At 46.0% G+C, this 26,680-nt stretch overlaps 1 protein-coding gene across 4 annotated transcripts in view; it reads right to left on the bottom strand.

The window, feature by feature from the left end:
• UNK (unk zinc finger) overlaps positions 1-26,564 on the bottom strand; it is a 34,328-nt gene extending 7,764 nt beyond the window's left edge. Inside the window, exons 1-9 of one of the 4 annotated variants that reach the window (XM_019745565.2) lie at positions 23,328-26,564; positions 6,040-6,249; positions 4,893-5,069; positions 4,605-4,735; positions 3,934-4,069; positions 3,292-3,409; positions 2,238-2,322; positions 862-1,004; positions 225-425 (exon numbers count right to left, since the gene is read on the bottom strand). In XM_019745565.2, the coding sequence (XP_019601124.1) occupies positions 225-425; positions 862-1,004; positions 2,238-2,322; positions 3,292-3,409; positions 3,934-4,069; positions 4,605-4,735; positions 4,893-5,069; positions 6,040-6,249; positions 23,328-23,431 (1,305 nt within the window). In that variant the 5' untranslated portion in view covers positions 23,432-26,564. Of the gene's footprint in view, positions 1-224; positions 426-861; positions 1,005-2,237; positions 2,323-3,291; positions 3,410-3,933; positions 4,070-4,604; positions 4,736-4,892; positions 5,070-6,039; positions 6,250-19,055; positions 19,187-23,327 lie in introns of those variants that run through there. The other 3 variants (XM_074320259.1, XM_019745562.2, XM_074320260.1) reach the window with 3 other exon arrangements.
• Between the last annotated feature and the right edge of the window lie 116 nt (positions 26,565-26,680).

The raw sequence follows: 26,680 nt of genomic DNA, 5'->3' as shown, positions 1-26,680 counted from the left end.
TCCTGCTCCCCAGGGCCCTGCCACTCCATCAAGGCAGCACTGGGCACAGAAAAGACTGGATGTGGGGTCAGGGATCCCTGCCGTGGCTCAGTGACACTGGTGAGGTGCTCGGCCTCTCCAGCCTTCCTGTCTTCATCTGTATAACGGGACGGCCTTACTCTGCTCAGCCTTCAAGAGGTGAGGACAGGGGGCTAACCTCACTGGGCTGCTCCTCACATCCTTACCTGGCATTTGAAGTTTTTCAGGAACTCGGCCCCCACCTGGTCTTCCCTCTCAAAGCCCGGAGCCTTCTTATAGCTGCCAGGGGCGAGGCCGGACTCCCCAGGGAAGACGATGCCTTCCAGGCTTGGGGGCTTCCTGATGGAGGCTGGAGGGGAGCTACAGAGGTTGGAGGGGCTGCCTAGACTGCTGTTTCTACAGAGGAGCTGCAGAGATGGAAGGGAGTGGGCTGGTGGGCAAAACGCAGGCGGGGGCACTGTCTACCTGCCAAGCCCGCAGAGACAGCTTCTTCAGCACGGGGCTCAGTTCCATTTTCATCTGCCAATGGGCAGCAAAATCCACCCAGGGGACCCAGAACCTCATGAGGGACGTGTGTGTGTGTGTGGTGACAGAAGGCTTTGTCCCTTCTACCAGCTCACCCCAGACTGACCAACACAGGCTATAGGGACACCACCCCCCACCTGCCACCAGCTTTTGACAGAGAGAAGAACCCTGGGGCTGAAAGGGCAGAACCAGGGCCTTTTCCAAGGCCAGATACCAAGGCTTCCTCCCCAAGCACAGGATGGGGGTGGGGGACATGAGAGGCAGGTGTTGGCTCCTGGGTGGGCATGGTGCCCACCCAGCCCCTGGACAGACACGTACGGCGCTGAGGTCAGGGGCATGCGGGCTGGAGGGGCTCACGGGCACCGAGTCTCCGGCAGCAGATGGCATGTATAGGACGGGACCCGGCTGGGTGGGGCTGGACACAGCTGAGGAAGGCTGTAGGTCATCACTGAGGGGTGGCTCTGCAAGAGACAGGGGCAGGGTGTCAGCAGGCTCCTGAGCCACAAATGCATCTGGGTCTCTTTCAAAGGAGACCACGCATCCCTCCTGTACACAAAGGAAAGGCTCCCACCTTCTTTCTATTACTATCGTACACTGAGCATTTCCTAGGTGCCAGGCAATTTGTATTCACTGTGAATCTTCACAGTGACTGGAGGACGTAAGTACCATCATGGTCTCCATTTTATAGATAAGGAAAACTGAGGCTGAGAGAGGCTAGGGAAATCTCCCAAGGGGACACAGCTAGGAAACAGAAGAGCTGGGCTTTGAGACCTGATCTGTGCGACTCCAAGGCCATCAATGGCTTCTCTGTGTTGCCTCCCTCAGTGGTTCCAGTGCCCAGGGCTGGGGACCACCTCTGTGCCAATAACATGCTGTCCCCTCCCAGGACCCTCAGGGTACTTTTCATTTTAATCCCAGAGAGAAGGCCTGAGCCTGCAAAGGGGTTAAGGACAGCCGGAGCAGTGGCTCGGGGTGGACACAGGTTGCAACTTGAGCTCTGTCTGAGATCGGCACTGGTGGCCTGGAGTGCAACGTGGACAGTCAGGCTGCGCTGTCCCACATGGTGGCCACAAGTGACACATGGCTGGTGCACACTCAGAATATGGCTGCTCTGAACTGAACTGTGCAGCAGCTATTCAAATACACACCAGATTTCAACAACAGTTTGAAAAAAAGAAAGTAAAATGTCTTGATGATTGTTTATATGGATTATTTTTGAAATGATACTGTTTTATATTGGATTAAGTAAAAATAGGTTGTTAAAACTAATTTAGCCTGTTTCTTTTGCTTTTTAAAAAATGTAATTACTAGAATATGTAAAATAATATAAGGGGGTTGCATTTTATTTTGATTGGACAGCTCTGTGCTCAGCAGGGCTCAGCAGGACAGAGTGTCAAGTTCAATTAGTGATGTCTGCCGTGGGTGTGGCACGGGGTGGCCGCTGGGATCTGCCTAGTGAGCTCTGGGAGGGTGCCTTCCCTTGCCTGACGGGGCAGTCCTTGCTCTCTGTCTCAGGACCGTGGAAACTCCAGGGCTTTGAGGCCAGCTCCAGGGAGGTGGGGGGGAAATGGGACTTCCAGTGGGGACAGGGCCCACTGTGGGCTGAAACGAGGGTGCACTGCCCGACTGATCCTATACGGGGGGGGGGGGGGGGGTGCAGAGGGCACTGCCTCAGGGCACTGGGCTCAGCATACGTTCTACGTGGGCGAAGGCGCAGAACGGTCCCCGTGGACAGCTGCCCGACTGCTGCATGTCGTTGCACTTGGTGGATTTATAGATCTGGAAGGACAGAGCAGAGCAGAGGCAGGTCAGGCTTGGGCAGAGAGGGACAGGCTGGCATGGGGGCCTTCAGCATGGGGGCGTTAGCTTTCCAATCTCTTCTTTCTCCTCCCCATTCCACGCCACTTCCCTAAGTCTCTCCCTACCAACTTCTTACTCCTAAAGCAGACACTGTTGTCCCCATGCCGAGGACACCCTCCCTGCTGGGGGCAAAGGTCCAACTAGCCCTCAAAGGGATCTTCTCCATGCTGCTCTGCACTCAGGGTCTCGGCCAGGGCGGTGACCTCCGAATGTGTCTCTGGGCACTCAGGGAGCCAAGATCATAGGCAGCACTTGCCCCCCCGGGCACACTCGGAGGGATCCATGCTGGGTCTGACTTCCCACCCCGCTGTCTTGTCTGCAGCTCGCATAAGATAGTCTCTGTCCATGTGTCTATCTTGGTGTGTCCTGGCCTCTATGGAACTGGGGAAGGGACAGTGTGTGCCTCTATAGAGCCTATACAAGATCTCGGCACACTGATACGGCTCAGGGCCACACTGTGGGGTCAGTGGGCTGGGGAACTGTGTCGACTCTGGCCTGGAACAGGACAACTGTTAGGGGCTTTCTTCCTTTTTATATCCGGATGTCACTGGATTGTAAGCACCATGAGTGGTGCAAAGCCCAGGATGGCCAGGTCCCCAGGCCCCATCCATGCCTCCCTGTCAGGAGGCCTGGGGGAAACTGGGAGCAGAGGGCTGCTTGGTGAGTGTGGGCTCGGAACTAGAAAAAATGCCAAATGAAGGCTGGAGGCCCCTTTAGGCACTGCCTGTTGGGGAGCCTGTGGCTACAAACCCCTCTTGCAGGATGGAGTCAGGGTGGGCTCTGCCAGCATCTGCCCAGACCCTCCTTTCCTTTCTCCTTGCTCCCCAAGAGGCTATGTTAAGCCACCCACATCCCTCAAAGGGCGCCAGCCCCTGCTCCACGGCCCACCTCCGGATGGAACTGCTGTTCCGTGCGGGTGTGGCAGTACTGACAGGCGTCTCCATTCTCACACTTGCCGGGATCTCCCCACTCATCCCCGTGTTTTACGTTCGGACATGGAGACGACCTGGTCCAATGAGAAGGTGGGTCAGATGGATGCAGGAGGGGAGATTAGGATCTGGGGATGCCAACTAGATGCCTGTTTAGGGCCCCTCTCTGGTGTCCCTGCCTCACAGGGCCAGAAGCTGGGCTCTGCTGCTCTGGCTCAGCTTGGCTCCATCACCAAGGACATTGTTTCACTCCCTCAGCCAGCTCCTCCCACAAGCACTGTGCAGCCCGACGGGAGCGGAGCTACAGCCACCACCACATTCTCTACACCATGGCTTGGCCCTAGCAGCTGCCCCTCTGGGTCAGAACTGAAGGGGTCTCAGAGACAGTCGGACCCAAGATCCTCCTCTCATGCCAGAGGAGGGTCCTGGCAGGTCCCATGGTGCAGCCATCCTGACTACCTCCCAGCCCCACTCCCTGGTACCTGGGCCGCCCTATAATCCCCAGGGCCGGTCTCCCTGAGAGCACAGTGGAAGCAGCCCAGCTGGGACCTCACCCCTGCCGCCCCTCCCTCCCTCGGCTGGCCTGCCTGGGCCAAAGGACCTGTACTTGTGTTTCCGGGGGCTCCGCCGCCGGTCCTTGCTGTTGTGGTAGTAGGGACAGGCGTAACCCTGGCGGCACAGCCGTGGGGGCTTCTTGCACGGCTCCGTCTTATAGTTGCCCAGCACATATGCCGTCTCTGCACAGGGGCCAGAGGCAGGGGTCAGGTGGGTGGGGTAGGGGGAGGAGGAGAGCCACTGGGAAGGGGTCCAGGAGTTGAGGCTTCTGTGAGAGGTAGGAGCATGGCCATCTCTTCATGGGCCAATGCCCAGGAGAGAGGTAAGGTGGACACCATCCTTCACCGGAGACACTCACAGCTCACAGGGTAAAAAGGGCACTCTTAGGAAATTCGAGAACACACGTATATGTACTTATAGACATGCGCAAGTATGTTTGTATGTATGCAAGTCCCCGAGGGATTTGGGGAGCACCTGGGGTAATGGGAGCAGGGCAAGATGTGTCTGGGGAAACTCCCCTAGAAGTGCCCCTGAACGACGCAGCTGTGGATGGAAGGTGGGACGAGGGGGCAAACCCCTCCCGGCAGAGGGGTGGCTTAGGTTGGAGGAGGCCGTAGATGGTGGTGAGTCAAGTCCTGACAGCAGCTATAGGCTGGAGAGGGGTGGGGACAGACGTGTGGCAGGAGAGGGCCTGGCCATCTATGTGGCCACCCTTACCTTGCCACCGCGGCTCCTCACTGAGGATTTTTTCTATCATGGCGTGGCTTGCAGCCCCAGCCGACTGACCCTCTATGCTGCCTTCTACTGTGGTCTGGCCGTTCTGCAAGGCCTCCATGGCCTGGAGCTCCCTGGGAGGAGAGGAGAAGACAGAGAGAGCGGGGAAGGGGCATGAGGGGGAAGGAGCCAGAGTGCCAGCCCTGCACTCCACCTGCAGTACTCACCGTGTCAGCAGCCAGGCCCCCACCCCGGCCCACAGCCATCAGCCCAGCGTGGCATCCAGCCCACCTGATGTCGTAGACAGGGGAGCGGAGGTCATGGGGCCCGTGGGCAAAAGCGCAGTGCAGGCCGTTTTTGGTGCAGTTGCCTTTTGAGTCTGTCTCGTGGATGCAGATTCCAGTTTTGTAGTAACGCAGGTGGTACCTGCGCTCAGTGTCCCCTGTGGTTCTGTGCAGGAATGGGCACCTGAAACAGGGAAATTGGGGTCACTCACCTTTGCCCCCTCCAGCCTGGGCTACCAGCCCCACTCTTTCCCTATGACCAAAGGCTGCCCTGATGGTGGGTCAAGGGGAGGCAAGCAGTGAAGAGCCTCGCTGAGGTAGAACCACCCTACTATGGCGAATTGGGTGCTGTGGCCTGAGGGGGGCCAACCGGGCCTGGCATTCCCATAGCAGCCTGCTAAGTCCTCTCAAAGGCCACTCAGCCAGGGCCGCAGGCCATCCTGAGGAGCAGCTCCGGAGGGGAGCACTCCTGGGGGACAAATGCTGCCCAGATCAGGGCTTCTAGGAGAGGCAAAAGGTCTCATGCCTTGAGTGCCTCATTAGGCTGGGGGAGGGGTCAGCAAGCCTTGACCTCTGAGAAAGGGGGTGCTGGTGCCAGGTGGTTCAGTGACTCGGGCCCACAGAAGCCCAGCAGCGCCTCCCTGCACCATCTCTGCAAGGCTTAACCAAATGACAAGCAGGGTTAATGAATGTCCCCTCTCAGTGATGTTCCCAGGTTTGCCACCTCCCTGGTTGTGTTGTGCCATCTCTTTACAGAGTGTTGTGATAAAATATTTAGGGTCAGCAAAGTGGGCAACTGGAGTGGCTCTGTGTCTCTAAACAGCCAGCCTTGCCGGGGACTGCATGAGATGGAGTGGGTGGTGGCGGGCTGTAGAAAGGGTTCTTGTGACCTGCAGCGGACTAAGGAGCCACTTTGGTTCAGATGTGGCCCTTAGGCTTAGCAGAAGACAGGCCTGTGTAGGGTTTCCCAAAAGCGGTGAAAGGAGAAGGCGCCTCCCCCAGAGGCAGGTCCAGGCCATAGGAAGGCGGGCCAGGCTGCAGCAGTCCCCCAAAAGCAGCCGGGGGCTGGCTTCTCAGACTCTGCCTGGTCTATTCTGAGGGCACCTGACCCAGAAGACATGGGGCTCCTCTGAGGGCAGGCTGGGGGCACTCACTCGTCGCCCTCCGGGCACAGGCCTGTGGCCTCGTCGTACTTGGTGCAATAGACGTCGGGGCTGTAGTTGAACGTGCCGTCCCGACGACGGATGGACCGGCGGCGTCGCTGGTTCACAAAGTGCCAGTGGAAGCAGGTGTAGGGCCGGTGCTGCGTGCATTTGTGTTGCACGAAGAGCGGGCACTGCTCCGTGCGGAACTCCTTCAGGTACCTGCAGGGAGAGCCCCCATGCACGGTGGGCCGGGAGGGGAGAGTGAAACCCTCGCTTCCCAGCAAGAAGGGAGCCACCACGTCCCCCAAGGGCCCTGCTGTGGGGTGCTAGTTTCACTGGGACACCGGAAGAGGCCCAGAGCTAAGACTGGACCTAAGCCAGCCTGAAGGGCTGGAACCACAGACCACAAGAGCCCTCAGCGGTCGGCTGTCTGCCATGTGACCAGGGGAAGGCATCAGCAGCGGCTTGGTTCTCTGAGCCTTCCCTGAGGTTTCCCAGGCAGGGAGCTGCAAAGGAGAGCATGAGCAGCCTCCAACTTCCTGCAGGGTTCTCTGCTGCCCAGATCTGCCTGCCAATTCCTGCAGGCCTCACCTGTCCCAGGAGCAGGGCTGGGGCTCCAGGCTGAGGGCCAGGGAGGCTGCTGCTTTGGAGCTGAAAGCCCAGGTCACAAGGCGTCCCTCTGTACTGCTGACTCAGGTGACTACTGCCCTGTCTGCCTACCTCCTCCCAGAGACAGTTCCTACCGTGTTTCCCCACAAACAAGACCTAGCCGGACAATCAGTTCTAATGAGTCTTTTGGAGCAAAAATCAATATAAGGTGTGGTATGATATGATATGATATTAAAGACCTGGTCTTATAGTAAAATAAGACCGGGTCTTATATTAATTTTTGCTCCAAAAGACGCATTAGAGCTGATGTTCCGGCTAGGTCTTATTTTCGGAGAAACACGGTAGCACCACCCAGGTCTCTGGGAAGGAGCTCATATTGGAAGCATCGGGAGACTCCCTCTCAGCCTGGCCTGCCCCCAATTGTCTCACAAATGAGGACCTGCAGCAGTTGGGGCTCTTTACATCCTGACTAACCTGGGGGTTTGGGGACTCTGTCCTTTTGGCCGCCTTCCAGGATTCTTCTCTCTCTTTCGCATGTTAATAGCTAAGACACCCTCAAAGCTCCTCTCCCATGCACCACCCATGGAGGGCCCCAGACCCACTTACCCCTTATAAAACTACCATCCGTCTGTTTTTGTTTACTCTGTGTGTCCAAGTGGAGGGTTCCTTAGATTTGACCCCGCCCCCCCCAACAGGCAGACAACACAGTTCTCTTCATTCATTCTCTTATGCCCTAACAACACGGCTTGATAGAGGGCCTTTAATGCCAGAGAGGAGAAGGATGGTCCTGGAAAGCACAGAAGCGAGTGTGGAAAGAGCAACAACCTGACATGAAACAACTGTCCAGGCGTAGAGCAGCTCCTGGAGCTGGAGGGCACGGTGCAAAGGCGAGAGGGTCCAGCCCAAGTCTTTGGCTCACGCCAGGACACTCAGGGCCTTACTAGTCTGGGAATATGGAAGGTGGGGGACAGGTAAGTCCAGGGCTGAGACTTTCCACATAGGTTTTATTTTACGCTAAAATGTGCCGAAAATTGTGAAGTGCCCAGGTGTGTGGACTGGGCGGGGGCTGGAGCTGGGTGCTCCCTGAAGGACACAAATGGGGGTTTTAGGGGCAGTGAAGCTTCCAAATAGAGTCCTGCTGTTCATTTAGCACATATTTATTGAGCACCTACTAGGTGCAGGCATGGTGGTGGGCACTGAGGGCACTGACGAAGCACGTCCTTGTCCTGAGAAAACCCTTATTTCCCTGGAGACACACCAGTAGCAGGTGGTATCAATCAAGTGTGGAAAAAGTGATGAGGGAGGTTTGCTCAGGGCTCTTTGGGAACCCAGAGTCAGGATCCTTGACCCAGGCTGGGGCAGAGGAAGAGGAAAGGGAGAGGGAGGTGCTAGGGGGTGAAGAATGCAGGAAGAGTATTTGAGGTAAAGTGAACAGTAGGACCTTCGAAACAGTACGTCTGGGTGAAGAGCTCCAAGTACCTTCGTGGGATGAGTGGGATAGGAGAGGAACTGGAAAGTGGAAACAAGGATGAAATGACACGTGGGAGGAGCCACATTTCAGGGATATCATGTCCAGGCCCCAGGTGCATTCTGACACACCAGGTGCAAACCTGAAAGCCTCCCTCCAGCCCGATGCTCTCCTGTCCCCTTTGGCATTGGAACATGAGGTCTTTCTTCCTGTCACTCTCTGCCTGCTTAGACAGAAAGCTGCACCTCAGGCCAAGTACCAAACCCTGGCACTGAGTTGGGACAGCCATCCCCCAAACTACGCTGATCCCTCCTAGGCAGCACACGCTCTACCTGACTCTGGACCCACTAGGGGACTCACTCAGGTGGTAACAGGCGGGAAATTGGGAGAGCAGAAAGCTAAACCCAGGAGCAGAATGAGTAGTTAGGATTGTCAGATTAAATATAAGACATCCAGGTAAACTAGAACTTCAGATAAACCAAAGATTCCATGGGACATACAGTAAAATGTTATTCGTGATTTATCTGAAATTCCAATCGAACTGGCATCCTGTGTTTTTATCTGCTAAGTATGGCAACCCTAAGAGCGGTGCCTGTCTGCTTGGCGTCAGTGCCTCAGGGAAAACCCAGGAGGCAGTCAGGAGAACTCTGGGATGTGGTCATCCTGACTTTGCAGTCTGTCCTCTCGGAAAGAGAAAAGCCCTGGCGAGCCAGCTTCCTGGGAGGAGTCATGGCCATAGTGCCGCATGCGATGGCAGGGGTGCCACAGAAGAGGCCAGACACGGAGGCAACAAATTACCCCATTTTGAGTCTCTTCATTTCCATTGCCACTGCCCCGGGTCAGGGACGTGGCTCCTTTTGAGAAACTGATCTGGCTTCCGGCCTCTCCCCGTCCGGTTCATGCTGCACAGTGCTCACTATGCTTCCTAAACCCAATCCTCACTTTCTTAAAAGCCTTGCGCTTCCTCCGGGAGCCACTGGTAAGCACCAACCACTCGGTGTGGCATTCCAGGCCCTACACATCAGGCCCAGTGTACTTCTCCAGCCTCATCCCCCTGGATTCCTTTCCATTCCAGCCGGTAAAACTGGAGTCCTTGGTGTCTCGCAAATAGAGCCTTAACTTCCCTCCCTACCTTTGCTCATGTGCCCTTCCTTACTTGTAGAAATCTTTCAGGGCTGAATTCAATGATAATGAGTCTTTTGATGCCACCACCTCCACGAAGCCTTCCTTGACCTCTTCTTTCCCTTCCTGCCCTTATCCCCAGCTAAAAGTTATCATCTCTACGTGTTCACAGCACTTTCTCTAGACATTTCTTACAGCCTGCATTGCATATCAATAATGTGTACATTTTTCTCTACTACTAGATTTATAAAGTCCTTGATAGCAAGCGGGTAAGAACTCAATTCAGTGACAAAGTTTGCTGAATGACTAGAACAAGAAATGAAAGCGTCACAGAAAGGGCAAAGTCCACAAAACAATAGTTTCATGATGCTGCCAATAGGCAGAGCACTGATAGCTGAAAGCCAAATTCTATTTCCTTGCGAAAAGCACCACAGCGCAGGAAACTTGTAACTCAGCAGATACGGCAGACCGTCCTGCAGAAAAGCCCCTCATGAGAGGAGACAAATGGCCCTATCTAGGCAGGCAGAGCCCACACTCAACTATAAGCAGATGAGAAATTTCTAACTTTTGCTTAAGTCATTAATGGGACTTACCATTCACTACCTAAGAACCAAAATGTTTGGTTAGCATTTCTCTTCCTTTCCCACACCAATCTGTGCAAAACGGCAATGCAGTGCCCAGAGGCAGGGAGACCACCACTTAGAAATCACTTGTTTCTATTTTCATGGGTTGAAATGAAACGTAGGTCTTTGATGGAAACGCACAACTGTCTCCGTTAAGCTCCAATCCATCTTTCCATTGTAAAGGTTTGAAAGAACAAGATCGAAGAAACTAAATAGGTAGAGATTCACTGTTCAATTCCACTCGCTCTCAGGAAACCCAAGAAGTCCTGAGGTCTAACCCAGGAGGGAAGACTCACAACTATCCTCTCCAAGATCTGGGGAGGGCACAGGGCTATAGGACTAAATTCCTCACATTCCCTTCTCCTAGGAATACTTCCACTGAAAAGTGAAAGCCGATGAACCTAGCCCAGCTTTGCATTAAGAGGCCTCAGTGACCTGCTGTGGTCAGGCTGAGTCAAGAAACCACTCAGGCCCTGAGCAAATATGATCTGTCAGAGAAGCCACACCTTGGACCAGTAGAAGCGCTGGGCAAAGCTTGGAGGGACACTGCAATTGGTCAGAGCATCACCTTGACTGAGGGGCAGCTCTTCATTCTTGCCCCACTGGGGCAAGACTTTAAATCAAAACCATGTTTCACTCCTTTTTAGGACATCAAATGAATGATCCTATTAATGGTTTATTTATAAATGTAACACATGATTATGAAAGTAACATGCCCACTTACAAAAAAAATTCAAAAATGGAAAAAAGGACAAAATCACCCTTCATACCACCACTAATAATGTTATTAGCCATTTGGTAAATTTTCTCCCAGTATTTTTACAAAGACAGCATCAAAATGTATCATACTGCAAAACTGCTTTACAAAACGATGAATACTTTTCTCTAAAAACTTTTAAAATTAAATACACGTATCGTTTTTAAAAATCAAATTATACTTTCAACATTTATTGGATTATCTTTATTTTCCAAAATTCTAAAATACAGCAAAAATCAGACTTGAAATCTAAATTCAATCACTTGCCCCACTAAACCAACAGTGATGACACAGAAAGGGTTAACAATGCAGTCAATTACATCACTCACAAGGTGTTAAATCAAGTGCTCAGCTGCTACCAGCTCAATTCCCAGCTAAACTGTAAATCCTATTCCAAATTATCTCACTTAACAGATTTGTCAGTTTGGCTGATTCATTCTCTTCTGGGGAGGAGTGTAAGAATTTGAACAACCTGAATAAACAGAAAAGTATGAGAGACTGCCTGCCAGAAAAGCTATGTAAGTTCAGAGGCAATGGGGATGGAGTAGCTGATACTAATCCGTGTCTAGCTCCCCACTGCTTCTAGAAGCGTTTAGCAGGGTAGTTTAGCAGGGCCTCACTGACTGCTGCCACTGACCTGCTCTCCTCCCCAACAACATACATCCTAGAGCAGGGTCAGCAAACTAAGTATTTTCGATTTTGAGGGCCAAGAGACCAGATTGAGGCTATTTTATGTAGGTACTTACATAACAAGAGAGAAAACAAATTTCCACAAATTTTTTATTGATGAAATTCCAAATATAATAATAATTGGCTACAATTTTTGGTAATACAGTTCTACTACTAAGAATGGATTTGGGGGGGGATAACATTTGCCAGGTTGAGGTTCATCAAAATTACAAATGTCCATCTGTTAATGCTAATTCTATAAAATTTTATGTATTTAATCTTTGAAAATGTCTTTTCACATATGCGTAACTAGGTACTGCCAAATAAATAGTTATCATTCCACAAACATGACTTTGAACATTTGTTTCTTAGAAGACATTTAAGAATCTTGACATTTACCTTTAAGCCAGTTCCCTTTGAAGGGTTGGTGTAAACTCCTTAGTGGCACAGGTAAATGGATTTTGACATATGCAAATTTCCTTTGCATTCCTATCAAGATGCAAAATGTCTGCTAGAGCTGTAGTTTGTGTCTGGAAATTATATCCACGGTAAATGTGTGTTAAGAATGGAGACCTGGAGCGGCCAGATGGCTCAGTTGGTTAGAGCTCGAGACCTTAACAAGGTTGCCGGTTCAATTCCTGCATGGGATGGTGGGCTGCGCCCCCTGCAACTAAGATTGAAAACGGCAAATGGACATGGAGCTGAGCTGCGCCCTCCACAACTAGATTGAAGGATGACTTGGAGCTGATGGGTCTTGGAAACACTGTTCCCCGTCAAAAAAAAAAAAATTTTTTTAATTAAAAAGAAAAAAAGAATGGAGATCTAACCTTTGTTTTAACTTTGGACAGCACAGGAAGTGTTTAAGGTAGTTTGACATGACTTATAATTCAAACAACATTAGTTGTCAAAATGACTTTATGGCAATGTAAGGTTTGCATACAAGCGATGTTTTGCCTTGTAATGTTAGGGTGAATTTACTGAGAAACATTATGAAGTCTGCAGCAAAAGCTAATTTTCAAAGCCATTCACTGTTCGATATGGCCGAGAATGACCCTTCTCATTCAGCAAAGTTTCAACCTCAGCCCTCAACTCAAAAAATTACAAGAAAACTTTACCACTGCTAAGCCACCAAACTGCTGTTGGACAGAATATTCAGCTTCTATTTCTAACAAAAACTCATGAAATCGATGATGATTGGTCCGCAAGAGGGAGTGGAGTTCAGCACTGATCCTCATGGTTCAGTAACATGACAGACTCAAGCATCTTCCACAAAGTACCTGCCGATGAGTAATACCATGATTTTAAACACCTTACGTTTTCCTAAGCTTTGTAAATTTGTCCAATTAAATCCTTTTCTGCTCCACACATATTCTCACTCATCAGCTGGAACAGATAGTAGCAGAGTATACCTCAGGTTGTCCTCAATCAGTGTTTCCTTAACTTTTGGGGAACATATTCTCAGCTGTAGTTTTAAGCAGACTATTCACAGAGGCTAATTCTTCCGTCACTTCACACATGGCAGCAAGTCCATCAATAGACAACTGGACAGCACCAGTAGCATCTGTTGACTCATCAAGAGCTAAGGAAAACCACATGAAGTCATTTGCTTTGTTTTTTAATTGACTACTGATGTTGCTCCCAAAGACTTCAACATTTGGAGTAATTGTTCTTGCCAAAAGGCTAACACTCTTAAACAAGTTTGCTTTCTCTGGACACGTTTCTTCAGCTGCTGCAATCAACAAATTAAATTCAGTGTCGGTAAATGGCTTTCATTGCTCAGTTAATAAAGGAGTCACTCAGAAACTTACTGCAAGTTGTCACCTCATTTTTGTGAAGAAATTCTTTGATGAAACCGTACCTTTAAAATTCTCTAATTCTTCTGACTATTGCCTTCCTATGAGTTGGGAATACTGTGACGACTGCTTAATCTGGTAATGTTGATGGATTCTTTTGGCAGTTTCTTTTTAAAGAGAGTTTTGCCATCTAACTAGGTAACAAAATAATCCACACTCCACTGTGCCCTAAAAACATGACATTCCAAGTCCATTTTTCTCTTCCTCTCGTTTTGACATAAGTTGGTATTGGTAATAAAGAATAAATGAAACATTGTGGTATGCTGATACAGAGAGCAGTGGAAACACTGCCAAGTTATAACTGTGTCACTGCAATTTGTAGTGCACTGAACAGGAATGCATAGTGATGACAGTGCCACGTAGGGTCCCTGTCACAACTACTGAACTCTGCAGTTAGTGTAAAAGCACCCATAGAAATATGTAAATCAATGGGCATGGGTTCCAATAAAGCTTTATTTATGGATGCTGAAATTTGAATTTTCTGTAACTTTCATGTGTCATGACATTCTTTTTCAATAATTAAAAATGTAAAAACCCTTCTTAGGTCATGGGCCATACAAAAGCATGCGGCAGGCTAGATGTGGCAGAGGCTGTAGTGTGCCAACCTCTGCTCTGAAGAGCTGGTATTCCCAAACATGCCACAGCCTCCTCACACCTCCATATTTTTGATGTTGCTCCCTGTGTCTTGATCACCCTTCTGGCTTATTCTCTGCATGGGGGTTCCCTGACCCTGCCCAGTGGTGCTAGTCGCCCCCCTTCCATGTTTCCACTGCACTGTGTGAATACAGCTGGTATGGCCCCTACCACAGTTGACTTTAACTGCTTTGTAAGTAGCCATGTCTATTCATTTTTGTTCCCCTGCAGAGCCGGCTCATAGCAAGAAAAAGAAAAAGCATAAAGCATCCCAAGTGGTGCTAGCCTGGTCCACAGCAGCTATGCACTTGAACCCAGAAAAACAGAGAAGGAACTCTGATCTCTGACTATGATGCTTTTCCTGGCAATTAAGAAAGCAGTAACTTGGGGGTGGCCGGTTAGCTCAGTTGGTTAGAGCGCGGTGCTCTTCACAAGGCTGTTGGTTCAATCCCCACATGGGCCACTGTGAGCTGCACCCTCCACAACTAGATTGAAACAACTACTTGACTTGGAGCTGATGGGTCCTGGAAAAACACACTTAAATAAGTTGGGAAAAAAAAAAAAGCAAGCAGTAACTTCTCCAGCTACCGTCCCCGCAGTCTGCATAGCCTTGTCCCTCACCCGGAACACTCAATTTGAGGTCTTCAGCCTCACATGCTGACAGGTGGGACGGCTTGCTCTGTAACTGCCGCTCAGAATGTGTGCAGATCACTAGGCACGTATTCTTTTGTTTCCTCCAACTAAGAAGTATTACAGTCACTACTCGGCAAAAGCTGGGTACAAACTGAAGATATATTAAGTCAAAGAAAAAAATATAAGGATATGTAGCTGAACTACAAGTTGGTCAACTATATGCAGAAGAAAAAAAATATCCAGTATTACTGACTTTAGGGGTTATTTTGGTTTTTCTTTACTGTAACTGGGATTCATTACCTTTAGAATTAAGAACAAAATTGTTAGGAAAGGAATCCACAATATTCATGACAACTTGACAGGGAACCTATCCTGATTCACAATTATGTGAAAGATGTGTGTTGCTAATCAGGCAGGAGAGTTCCCTTAGTTAAAAGTGAACTGTGGTGAATCTTTTTGTGAAGTGGATGGCTATTAGAATGTCACCCTCTTTATGACTGTAAACTGATTTGGACACGCGTAGCATGGTCAGATGTGAATAGAAAGGCAAACAGGCATGACAACAATGGCCTCCGGAGAAGCGCCAGGAAGAGGGTGCTAGCTCCAGGCCTGCTCAGGACTAGATGAATCCCATACGCACAGTGAGGAGCAATATGTGAGCCCCCGACAGCCTGAGCCTACAGAAGAAACTCACCCTGGATGCCCCAGAGCCAGGGGGTCACGGGCCATGCGGAGAAACCCACTCCTGGGACCCCGCCGCTCACCAGTCTCACTCAAGGGGCACAGAGATCTGGCAACATGACAGATGTGCCCATATCCCTAATAACCACCAATATTCATCTTTATTCATCTTTACAGCTAATCTTATAAAAATTAAATTTCATTTTTTTCAAGCAGTATACACTTTTTATCATGGAAACAGAATCTTAAAATGAAAATAAGTGGTCCTGTTCTTAGTCTTTATTGAAATCTAACTACGATGTGATAGGATTCTGCAACTAGCAAAGGAAAAAAAAACAAAAAAAATCCCAAAAAAACCCAGTCATTGTTGACCTATTATGTTGTAGGATCCAAAGGCTCTAATGACACTTATCTGTAATCTACTGTTTTCCATATTCACCTTAACCCTACTGGCAACTTTCCTTCCCCATACGAAACTCCTAAAAAGAAATTTAATCAGAGGGCTTGTATTTCATGGCTTATCAAAGACTCTTCACTTTTAAGTTTGAGAATAAAATATATTTTTAACTTTAAGGAGCTTATACAAGCAGATAAACAGATTAAGAATACTAAATTACTTATCAAAGTGTGTATGTATATGTGTGTGTGTGTGGGTGTGTCTCTTACAATTGGCTAAAAATCTTTTCTCATTTTTGAAGAGCTTTAGGTAAACTGCTAGCAGTTCTAAATTCAATGTTTATAAGGACATACATATTCTGATTTGACATCAAACATAACCCAGAAACTATATAACATTGTAGTAATAACCACACCAGTGGGAGTTCCCAAACAATGACTTTTAAAAAACAAGGCCAAATTAAAGGTAAAATTGGTGGTTGGCAGATATTTGGACAATTCTGATAAAGTGATATACAGCTATAGAGATTTGGCTTCTAAATCTTCTGAAGTGGTCCTGGCTTAGAAAATTCTGGCAGAAAAGGAAAGCAAATAAGCATCTAGTGAATTTCTGAGTGTGTCTGAATCTTTAAGGCAGGCCTTGATCCCATAACTGGCTTTTAGCCAAAGAGCAGACATAGTAAGGCCAGTATAGCCTCCGAAATAACAATGACTCTATCTTAACACACAGATATATACACAGGAACCCACACTACAAGTGCTACAAGCACTTAAGTAAGCAACTGCTTTAAGGTGGGGGAGCCACTCGCTGGCAAATGATTTCAGCCCACTCTTCACTGAGATGTCTGACACCTGTGAGCTGTCCTGGCCTCGAGAACTAATGAGAGTCATGAACGGTCGAATGTTGGTGCCTAAGTAATCCTATGTGTCCCCGGTTCCTTCTTTCTATAATTGTCCCCTTGCCCTAAGGATCCTGGAACTGATAAAACTGAGGACAGAAAGTTCATGGAGGCATCACTCACGTCACTGATTTTGGAGCATATGTGAGGAGTACTGACACTCTGGTTCGTTCCTCCCTGAATGAGGTAACACCTTGACTTGAGTCAAAGTTCTTCTGTACACAGATGGCCTCCAATTTGATGAAACATTTTAGTATTACATGTAAATCGATGTGTTATTTTGTACACTGTTTTCTGTACAACAAAGTTGTCGGGCCTGGGAGAGTGGATCCGTTTAGAGCCCAACTCCATCATGTAATATCCTGGCAGTCTGATGGAGGCTCTATGAAGAATGGCGACTGGAGGAAAATTCAAATGGCCAAGGAAGAGGGAGCGCGCTCTGCTGTGGTGTAGATGTAGCTAAAGTAGGCATTTGATCACGGCTGGTGAAGGAAGCGGCAATGCAACTGAAGGCAGGAACTTGGGCTTTGTTCAAATACTGGTAAGAACAGTACTCACCCTGTGCTAAGTGCCAGGCACTGTTTTCAGCACTTTATATAGTCTACTAATTCACTTAATCCTCATAACAACCTCGTGGGACAGGTACTATCCATATCCTTGGGAAAGTGACACACAAAGAAGGAAGTCACTTGCTCACGGTCCCACAGCTAGTAAGTGGCGTAGCTGGGCTTCCAACCCAGACAGCCTGGCCCTGGAGTCAGTGCTCTTAAACACCTTGCTGACTGTTAACTATGCTTTTCTTAATTGAGCTAAAGGGAAAACTAGAGTAGCAGCAAGTAAGTGACTCTGGAAGCTGTTCAAAATATGTCAGGGAGTTTTTGACAGGCCATAATTACAATACCACAAAGTAGGTTACTAAAAATAAAAAAAGAAATGTTAACTTTAACATGCTCTACCGGATATTTAATATTCATTTTATGTATTTATTATAAAGCACTCTTGGTTCAATAATACAATTTAAGTTTGTTTTTCGGGTTTTTTAAAAAAATACAAGTATTTCTTTAAAAAGGAAATGCAAGTATGGGTTTCTAATTTGTTACATTTAGATAGGTTTGATTTACACAAATCCTAAAGTGGCAGGCTAAAAATGCCTGGCACCTCTTAGCACTAAAAGTGACATCAAAAAGATATAGTAATGTTCTTACCAAAATTAATGAAAGCTTAGATATAAAAACTACTATCAAAACTTTTACGTCATAAAATATCACACCAAGAGTTTTTACCAACTTCTTCTTTTCTAAGTAAGCATAACTACCTCTCTTCAATGGGGATAGTTTTGTGAATAGGCCAAAATTTCATAGGAAGGTGGAGATATGGGCCTTCCCCCTCCTCAGGAGAAATCATTTTGTTAGGACTTATGGTGGCCATATGGTGTTTCACACATTAATAGGAAACAAATGAGTCAACTTGAGAACACAAAAAGCAAACTGTGATATAAAGAATAGGAAAGGGAGGAAACATTTCAATAAGCTCAGATATGATATGATGAGACTGTCACAGGCCTTAGTATCTTCTTTATTTCCTAAATAAATTGAGCCACCAACAGGAAAAAGGTCACCTCACAGAGAACGCTATGAGATTTTTTTAAGTCGCTAGACTCCTTTCCATCTTCTCCTCCTCATCAGCTCTTGATACTGCTGTCAAATTCTACACACTGGCAAAGAAAAAAGGGGTGAAAGTTGAGGGATTTTATAGAGAAATAATAAAAAGTTTGTTGTGATTATTTGAACTAAAATATTATAGTCACTGACATCATTTTAAATGTCTAAAACACATGGCCTGTCTTTAAATGCCCATGTGAACATTAAAACAATCATCACAATATCTGAAGAATGGAATCGATTACATTTTAGCAGAACAGCAACCTTCTCTCCTACCTCCCACCACCCTAGGAAGTAAACACAATTCATTTTACAAAGGCGTTGGGGAAAATATGCTTGTTCCTTATAATGGCTGTCAATTCAGAGACAATTTAAAGTACAACTCCCAACAACTAGGAGTCTCAAACTTGCTGAGTATTCACTCATCTCAAAAGCATCTCCGGAGACATACAACACGGGGGGATCACTAGAATGGATACGCAGGCACTAAGCCATAGAGAAGGCTGGGGAAAGGGTGCCAAGGGCTTTTCACAAACCGCAGGCTTTCCCAGACTGATCGATGCTGCCAAGCCCTGACAGGCCACACGCTCTAAGGCCTCTCTAGTAGCACAGACTCATATGCACTGATTTTTTTCAACACTTTTCTCTAAAAAATTGAGATGTAATTTACACAACATAAAAATTCACCATTTTAAAGTATACATGTCAATGTTTTTAGTATATTTACCATGTTGTCTAACCATCATCACTAATTCCAGAACATTTCCATCACACCATAAATATCTCCCATACCTATTATCATATGCACTGATTTTACCCAAAGTTTCTCCACAGATTATCTCTGTTGCCCAGGCAGGTATTTTAAGATGGTTGGCTGGGGTGAATCTACAGGGTATCTACATAGTAAGAAAACAAGAAAGCTGCATTGCCCAGAAGGATACTGAACCCAAACTTTTGGCATTTTTAGCAATTAGGCTAATGTAATTTTTATATATTGGCTAAGAATGGCAGAGAAACTTACATTCAACATCCATCTTCACATAACACATTAGTTGCCCCAAATTCATCCAAGATGTTAAAAGAAGGGAAGACAATCTACTAGGATTAGCCATAACTGTCCATAGTTGCAATTTCAAAATACAGAAGATGCACATGTGCGAAAACCTCCTTTAGTATCAAGTATAGCTGGATTAAAAACAAAACAAAACGAAAAACTTAATCATTAAGCAAATATTGCCCCATTTGGGAAAATAATCCTAAACCAGTCCACTCTTTAAAGTAATGTAGCTATAAATGCAACCTTACTTTTAACACTCTTCTGACCTAGAGTCTCTCCTAATGAGAAAAATAACCTTTTAGGCAAAGGTCTGGCAGGAAAGCCTGCATATGTGTGGTGCTCTGGCTGTTGCAGGGCTCTCTTTACCTAAGTGAGCTCATGGCTTCTAAGACACACAGGAAGGACACCTCACCTTCAGGCATCAGGGTGTTGAAAGCGGGAGGAAGTAGGTCCACGAGGGTGTCTTGCTTTTGTGCACTTATCTGGGGTGCTATTTCCAGAGAAGGAGCTCCTTTATAGAGTGTGCCCAAGATGGATTTCTCTAAGTTGATCTCAGAGTTGTCCAGCTGCCCTCACCAATAAGTCAGTCTTTGTAGGTTGATAGAAACCACCAGTCAAAGCAGATGCATATGGATTGTGGGGAAGCCTTCTTTAGTATCTAACATAGCTGGATTAAAACAAAAAAACTTAACCATTAAGCAAATCTTCACTTTAATCATTAATTTAGATTATAGCAAATATCAACTAGGTACTAAGCTTGAGTCTACCCTTAGCATGGGCACTTAACACTTCTTAATGGAGGTTTTGTGGGCTTGATTGAAGGCCACAATGAGCTCTTAATTTTGGTCCTGTAAGAAATTAGTTCTACTTGATAAACAAGTAAACAAGATCCAGAAATGTTTATTGGTAACTTAACTCATTCTTGCTGAAGTTGCTAAGTAACGCTTCCAGTAACTTCTGTTGTATAACAAGTTGTACTCTATTAGTGTATTTACAATTTTACTGCAATAATAATTTAAATACATGTTCATCTCCTGGATTTTCTAAAACACAATCAGATGCAACCAAGTTAAGTTCATGACATTTCTATTATGTATAAACTAACAAATTTGCCTCAAAATTGTTATCTATGGAAGTACTGTTACAATACCCTTGCTTAAAGATGTCCAAAAAGAGTCTTAAATTAAAATGACACTATAAAGTATTTATCCTCTGTCTACTTACAAGAAACCACCCAGTGGCCAGAAAACTCCAAGAAACCTTCTCTAAACTAGGATTTCATTTTCCTTTAATACAAGGACATTAAGAAGTTTGAGAATAAACTGCAGGTGAAGGAATCCAAAAATGATTTAATGTCTTTGAGGTTCTTATAGGGTCAAAATAATAACATAATTGTTATATAACAAAAAGCCCAAAATTAGCTAAATGTGTAGATATCTTTCAGAACGCAATCGCTCCAAAATTTCCCATTCTTAAATCTATTTTTATAAAACTCTTTAGTATATATGATTGACTTGTTCTGAATAAAGCTGGATGAAATTTAGTCTTTGTCAAATAAAAAGACAAATTACCTAGCAAGAGGTCACATGGTTCATGTGTTGGAAGAGTACTAATACATGTATGTATATTGTCATTTTAGCGTGCTAATCATGTACTTGGAGCTGTTCAACAGAGGAAATTCTGATATAATTGTTTTCAGGGTCGGATTCCTCAGGTCTAGCATAAGTGCCTGCTGAAAGGATTATTTCAAAGTTTCCCTTAAATCGAGATCATTCAAGAGATTAGGAAAAAAATACCAACAAAATAATTATCCTTCAAACTATGTTATGGATAATCCTCTTGGTTTAGGAAAAGGAGGGCTCAAACTCTAGGCCTTTAGTTGTGGGACAAGAACAAAGGGAAGAAGGCAAGCATACAACATGAAGGCAATTTTTGCTTCTGGTGGATTCAACTGTGTTTGCCAAGATTGTCTGCTATTATGAGTGGGACAACTTTAATGCAAATTTCTTCCAGATTATTGCATGTCACATACTCTCAAATAATATCAGCCACAAAAAAATACACAAAATTAATGTCATTAATGTATAAGAAAGTTTTAAAAGATAAAAAAATCTTGACAGGTAAAAATATACAAATATTCAAAAAAACGGGATCTGTATCTGTATTCCACAATGGGATCAATACAATAGATGAGGCGATATTCAGATTGGAACAAATTCTGAAAATTCATGCTGCAAGGGAGAATGAAAAAATTCTGGGCAGCTCAAAATTTTATAGCAAATATTGAAATCAACATTAAAATGCTCTTGTCTCCTAACTCCCAAAAGCAATAAATGGGTTCACCTTAAAAAAAAAAATCAGAGCCAACAGGTGTACTGGTGCCATCATATGCCCTCATGCTCCCTGCTCCTCAGACCTGAGATGACAAGGGAATGAAGTTTTCCAAATCATCACAGCTTCTGAATGCCCATAAATCTACCAAGGAAGACAACTGATTTCTATCTCTGATTTTTGGAGATATTAACATCAATACACACATACACACACACACACACACACACACACAAATGAAAAGATAACAGAAAATGAAGACATGGGAACACCTACAACTTCCAACTACCCAATCAAACTTAGATGAGCCATCTCAAGGAGCCAAACTGGTTATTTTACACTCACACCTTAAGGAATGAAAAGACAGATTTTCGACAAATGAGCATCAAGTGGACAAAGACTCAGATACTAACATTTACACAGCTGTTGCCGTTTCATCTCTCATTTCCAAAATGTGCATCAGCAAGTCTTTCCGATATAGATCCATTAGTAACTCAATGACAACACAAGATAAAACAGAGGTTGATGAAACTAAGACTCACATTACTCAAAATGTTACAGGTATTTCACTGAAAAACGGCACCCGAGCAACCAGAGATTATAACAAAGTTCTAATTATGTGAAGTTTGCAGGTTTCCAAATCCAGGCCATACTACTGTTGCTTGACGGCACCATTCAACTGATAAGTATCCGCGGAGGTAAGACCATCTCACCAAAACAATGGGAGGATTGCAGAAAGAACTCCAGTAAGAAAGGACCAGCGAGTTAACATGAGTCTGACTGTAGTCAAGAAAAAGCTTCGAATCATGTCTACCAATAGCAGAGAATCTCACAAAGAAACCAATACAATTCCTAAAACTGATGTTCCCCAGTCCCAGAGCGGTTTCCCAGTGGGTCTTACTTCTGTGAGTGACAGACAAGAGCTCCTCCTTGTCTACTTTCAATTCTTTCTACTCCAGCTTCCTGCTCTTGGTTCACCAGGCAGCAGTACTGCGTGGTTCTTAAACGTTGTTCAATCCCACTCGGTTCCAAATCTCCAGCAAGCCGGAGGTCACCTGGGGATCTTTCTAAACATGCACATCACTCAGGAACCCATGGGGATGAGAGGCACTCAAGGAGCATCAGGGAAAATGGAAACCAACATTTTGCTTAACAGGACGGCCCGCCTCTTTTCGTGTGGCTTTCTCCCAAAGCACCTAGCACTAGGTAATTGCTTAATGTGCCTTGAAAGGAAATAGAAAAAAAGACAGAGGCACTTAGACACAAATAGATTCCCAGGAAGTGGTTTTCCATCTTAATGGATTCTTGTAGTGTCAGCAGTTGGAGCTCGCTGATACCACATTTAAGTTGGGCCTGAGGACAGACTGATTCCATCATGCTCAGGGTCCCCGAGTCGGGATGGGTCAACAGTTTAGGTGACTTAAGCAAGAGTAGCCTCTGTGGACAACACACGGGCCTTAGGGACACAAAAGGCCTCCTCGGCACAGTACAGGGATCGACGTACTAGCCTTCACGCTAAACGTCATTCATAGGTGGTTGCAGGTCTGGCCCCTAACTCATCCTGGCCGTGTCTTGGACTGCTTATCGCCCCGCAAGAGCCTGGTGCTGTGGTTTATGATCTGAGGACCAGTTAGGCCTTGAAGCCCTGGCCTAGGATGTGTGCACTCCGCACTCCTGCCTTCCCCACTCGGCGGCGGGGACCGCGTTTCCCGCCTCACCACCCGACCACAAACGGGTGGCAGTTGAAAGCAGTCGGGACCGGCCCCAGCAGGTTGGAACCGGTCTGGGCCGGGCCGGAGGAAAAAGGGGGGGAGGGAGAAGCCGCCTCGCGCTCTCACTGCGCGCGTGACTCACGCTGGCCGCTGACGTCAGGCGTGCGCGCGCGGCGGGGGGGGCTCTACGTACGTGTAGTGCTGCGGTTTCTCGGGCTGTGCCTGCAGCACCTGAGCGGTAGCGGCCGGGGGCGCCGAGGAAGCTGCGGAGCCGCCGGGCCCGGGGCCCTTCGACATGGTCCTGTCTTCCTGCCTCTTCGCCGCTCCCCTTTTATTATTCAGTCTGCGCGGTCCGCGCCGAGGACCCAGTGCGCCTGCGCCGCGCCACGAGAACGTGAAGACCCCCCGCTCGGCAGCAAGGGTTGCTGGGAGTTGTGGTCCCCGGTTCGGCTGGAATTTTACCGTCGGCACAGGGTTGCTGCCAAAGGAACGGACCACAATGCCCAGGGATCGTTGCAGACGATGTCCCGGATGCTGAGGACCCGCGACGGCTTCTGGGAATTGCAGTCCGGCTGCGTTTCTTTTTTTACCAATGCGTTTCAGTCTCGTAGAGATACCTTTCCTTGAAACTGGAGCCCCTGGAGTAGATGGGGCCCAGAGCTAGGTAGGCCATGACGACTTCTGTGAAACAGTTCCAAGTATAATTTTACTGCCAACAGTGTAATAATTACCTCGCCTCCAGACTTGGTCTAGCTTGGGCTCGGTTCTGATGCCGGCCCCGAGCAGTGCTTAAGGATCTGTGTCGCCCGTTCCTGGCTCTGGGTCTTTGTGCTGCAGGCACCTGGAATGCGCCACCATCCTCCTTATTCCTGCAGTGGGACTAGCCTCAGACATGAAGGAAAGTGCCTGCTGGAAGTCAGCTTGAGAAAGCTTTGCTAAAGAAGAGCTACACGACACAATACTCTGTTCCCGCGTCTTTGCTGGGGCGCTCCCTAAACCTTTAAGAACCCTGAAACCTGGAACTCCACGGTTTGGTTCTCTTCTCAACTCGACACCTGGCCTGACCAACTTGTTTCCAGTACATTAGGGGCCAACGACGAATTTAATCTCCGTCTAGAATAGTCTCAGGTACACTGGCAGGTTGCAGAGATGTTGAGAGGCATCACATAGTGTCCAGAGGAAGGGCCTGGGTTTGAGTAGGGGGCGCGATTTATAATTCACTCCAGTTTCCTGCTCTGAACGGCACCCTTTCTATTTGGAAAAGTATCACCCCTACCAGCTTCCCACCAGTGGGGCTGTTTTTCACTTTGTGGCCTTTGTAAAATAAGCCAGTTCCCCCAGACCTAGGCACTTGACTGTGAGCTTTACAAAGTTCTTCATATTTTAACGTTTGCCATTTAACTTTGTTTTCCATATTTAATCTATTTGAATCCATTGTTTTTAAGACTGATTTGTATTTTATTAGATGGGATTATGTTAAATAGTGATCATCTCATTAAAGAAACACATTCCAAATAACTTCGTGAGGGAGTGTGGGGTGAATGGAAAATTGTTTATGTTTAAGAATGATACTTATTTTATTTAGTTCCCAGTAACCTACATCAGAAGCCAAAATAGCCTACAAAGTTAAGAAATTTGTATTTTTCAAACAGGCCAAATGTTTAACCACTAGGGGCATTGGAAGATGAAAAATTAGAAAAAGACAAAAGTTGCAGTGTATTATTTTGATCGTATTATTAAATCCAAATAATTGGCTTATATGTTCAACCCAAAATACTGGAGTGTGATCTGAATGTATATACATAGTTCATAGTGCTAAATTTTAAATAAGTGTATATCATGAGCTTCACAATTAAGTGTGTACTAGTAGAATTGGGAGATGATGTCATGCAAACTGCTTAATTGACAAAAGAGGAAAACGAAACTCAGAGAGGTTAAGTAACTTGTACAGTTACTCAGCAAGTCTGTGACAGAATAGGAACTAAGACAGTAGCCTACATCACATTCTGCATGGTTTTGATTGTATAGACATTTGCAGTTCTTCATTTCCTGTTGTTGCTTTTCCTCCCCTGCACCAATTTATAGGACAAAGAAAAACTAACCTGTGTGACTGCCTGGTAAGAGGGACAAACTTTTCACGAATTGTCCTTAAATGGGTGAATGTAAATCCTACCTAGTTCCTCTTGGAGCAGTTTTAGTTCCTCTCTAATAATAAGCAAAACAGAAAAAAATAACTCAGCTGTCTCTCTTCTAGGAAGCATGGGACAGACAAAGTTCTGGATCTCCTAGAAAAGCCTTGGAACACAAAGGGGGTGTTTCAAGGAGCCCATTCCTTCTCCAGGCCATTTGAACAGTGGAAAAAAGATAATGGTATTTTTTCCTGGTTACATCCAGAGTACTTGACAGTCTCCTATGCGGGATGTAAGCAGTGCCTTGTTTCTTCACTTTTCACAGGTTTTGAGAACAGGGCAAGAACTTCCATCTTGGTTTCTCTTCTCAGCATGGCATGAGTGAAGTAGAAAGCTTAATCTTTACCGTAACCTAAACTCTAAGGAGGCAGAAATTAAAGTTGATTAAATTATCATGTAAAAGTTTAAATATATGATCATTAATACATATTGTGAGTGTTATGATCGAAAGGGCTGACATACAGTAATTTGGTACTAGAGATTGGGCCAACGCTGTAGCTGCTTTTTCAAATTGTGCATTTTTTACTAACTGCTGATACTGAGAGAAGAGTTGGTGTCACAAGTAAATTTTTTAGGTATTTGTATTTAGGTGTAATCGTTTTCTGAGTTGAAATCTATATGTAATTGGTTTTGCTAAAATAAAAAGATTTTAATAATTTAAAATATTCAGTGAATCCAGAGTAAGAACTATGGAGTAGAATGTCCAAGGCTTTATTTCAATTTCTGAGCTTTGTTTGGCTGGTCTTAACCTTAAGCCTGTTTTGGTATTTTATATACCTGAGTCACTAGAGTACTGAATATTCCAACTCACCCAAGACCTTTATTTAGGCAAGGATAGGGATTACCATTTTTATATATTTGTCCTGTTCCTTCAGTAGTACCTCCAGGATATACCGTTAAACACAAAGGCACATATTAAATGTAATTGTCTTTCCTTTACTCTTTATGGACATGAAAATGCTGTCATCGGGACTATTCCCATTTTGGCTGTAGTCGTTTCATTCAGTTGAATTACATAATTCAAAAACATGTTGCTTGTTATGTTGATATTTGTTTAACTCTAAGCATAGTGAAATCACAAAGCATTTTGTGATGGCCTAAGAACATACAAAACGGTACTTATAAAATCATTTATTGGCATTTGTTACTTTGTACCTATTATTTACCCCTCCCAACTCTACCAGACAAAAGAACTGCTTTTTGGTTAAAATGTATATGCATGATAAATAAAATATCTGGTAATATAACCTGACTTACTGAATTCTAATTCTCATTTACACTGCATACATAACTACCAAAATTTTGAAACGAGTTAAAACTCATCTGACATATTTTGTGTGAGCTCTCTTGAATAAAA

The sequence above is a fragment of the Rhinolophus sinicus genome, linkage group LG15 (genome assembly GCF_036562045.2).
Source record: "Rhinolophus sinicus isolate RSC01 linkage group LG15, ASM3656204v1, whole genome shotgun sequence".
Lineage (NCBI taxonomy): Eukaryota > Metazoa > Chordata > Mammalia > Chiroptera > Rhinolophidae > Rhinolophus > Rhinolophus sinicus.
This window is presented reverse-complemented; position numbering and strand designations above follow the sequence as displayed.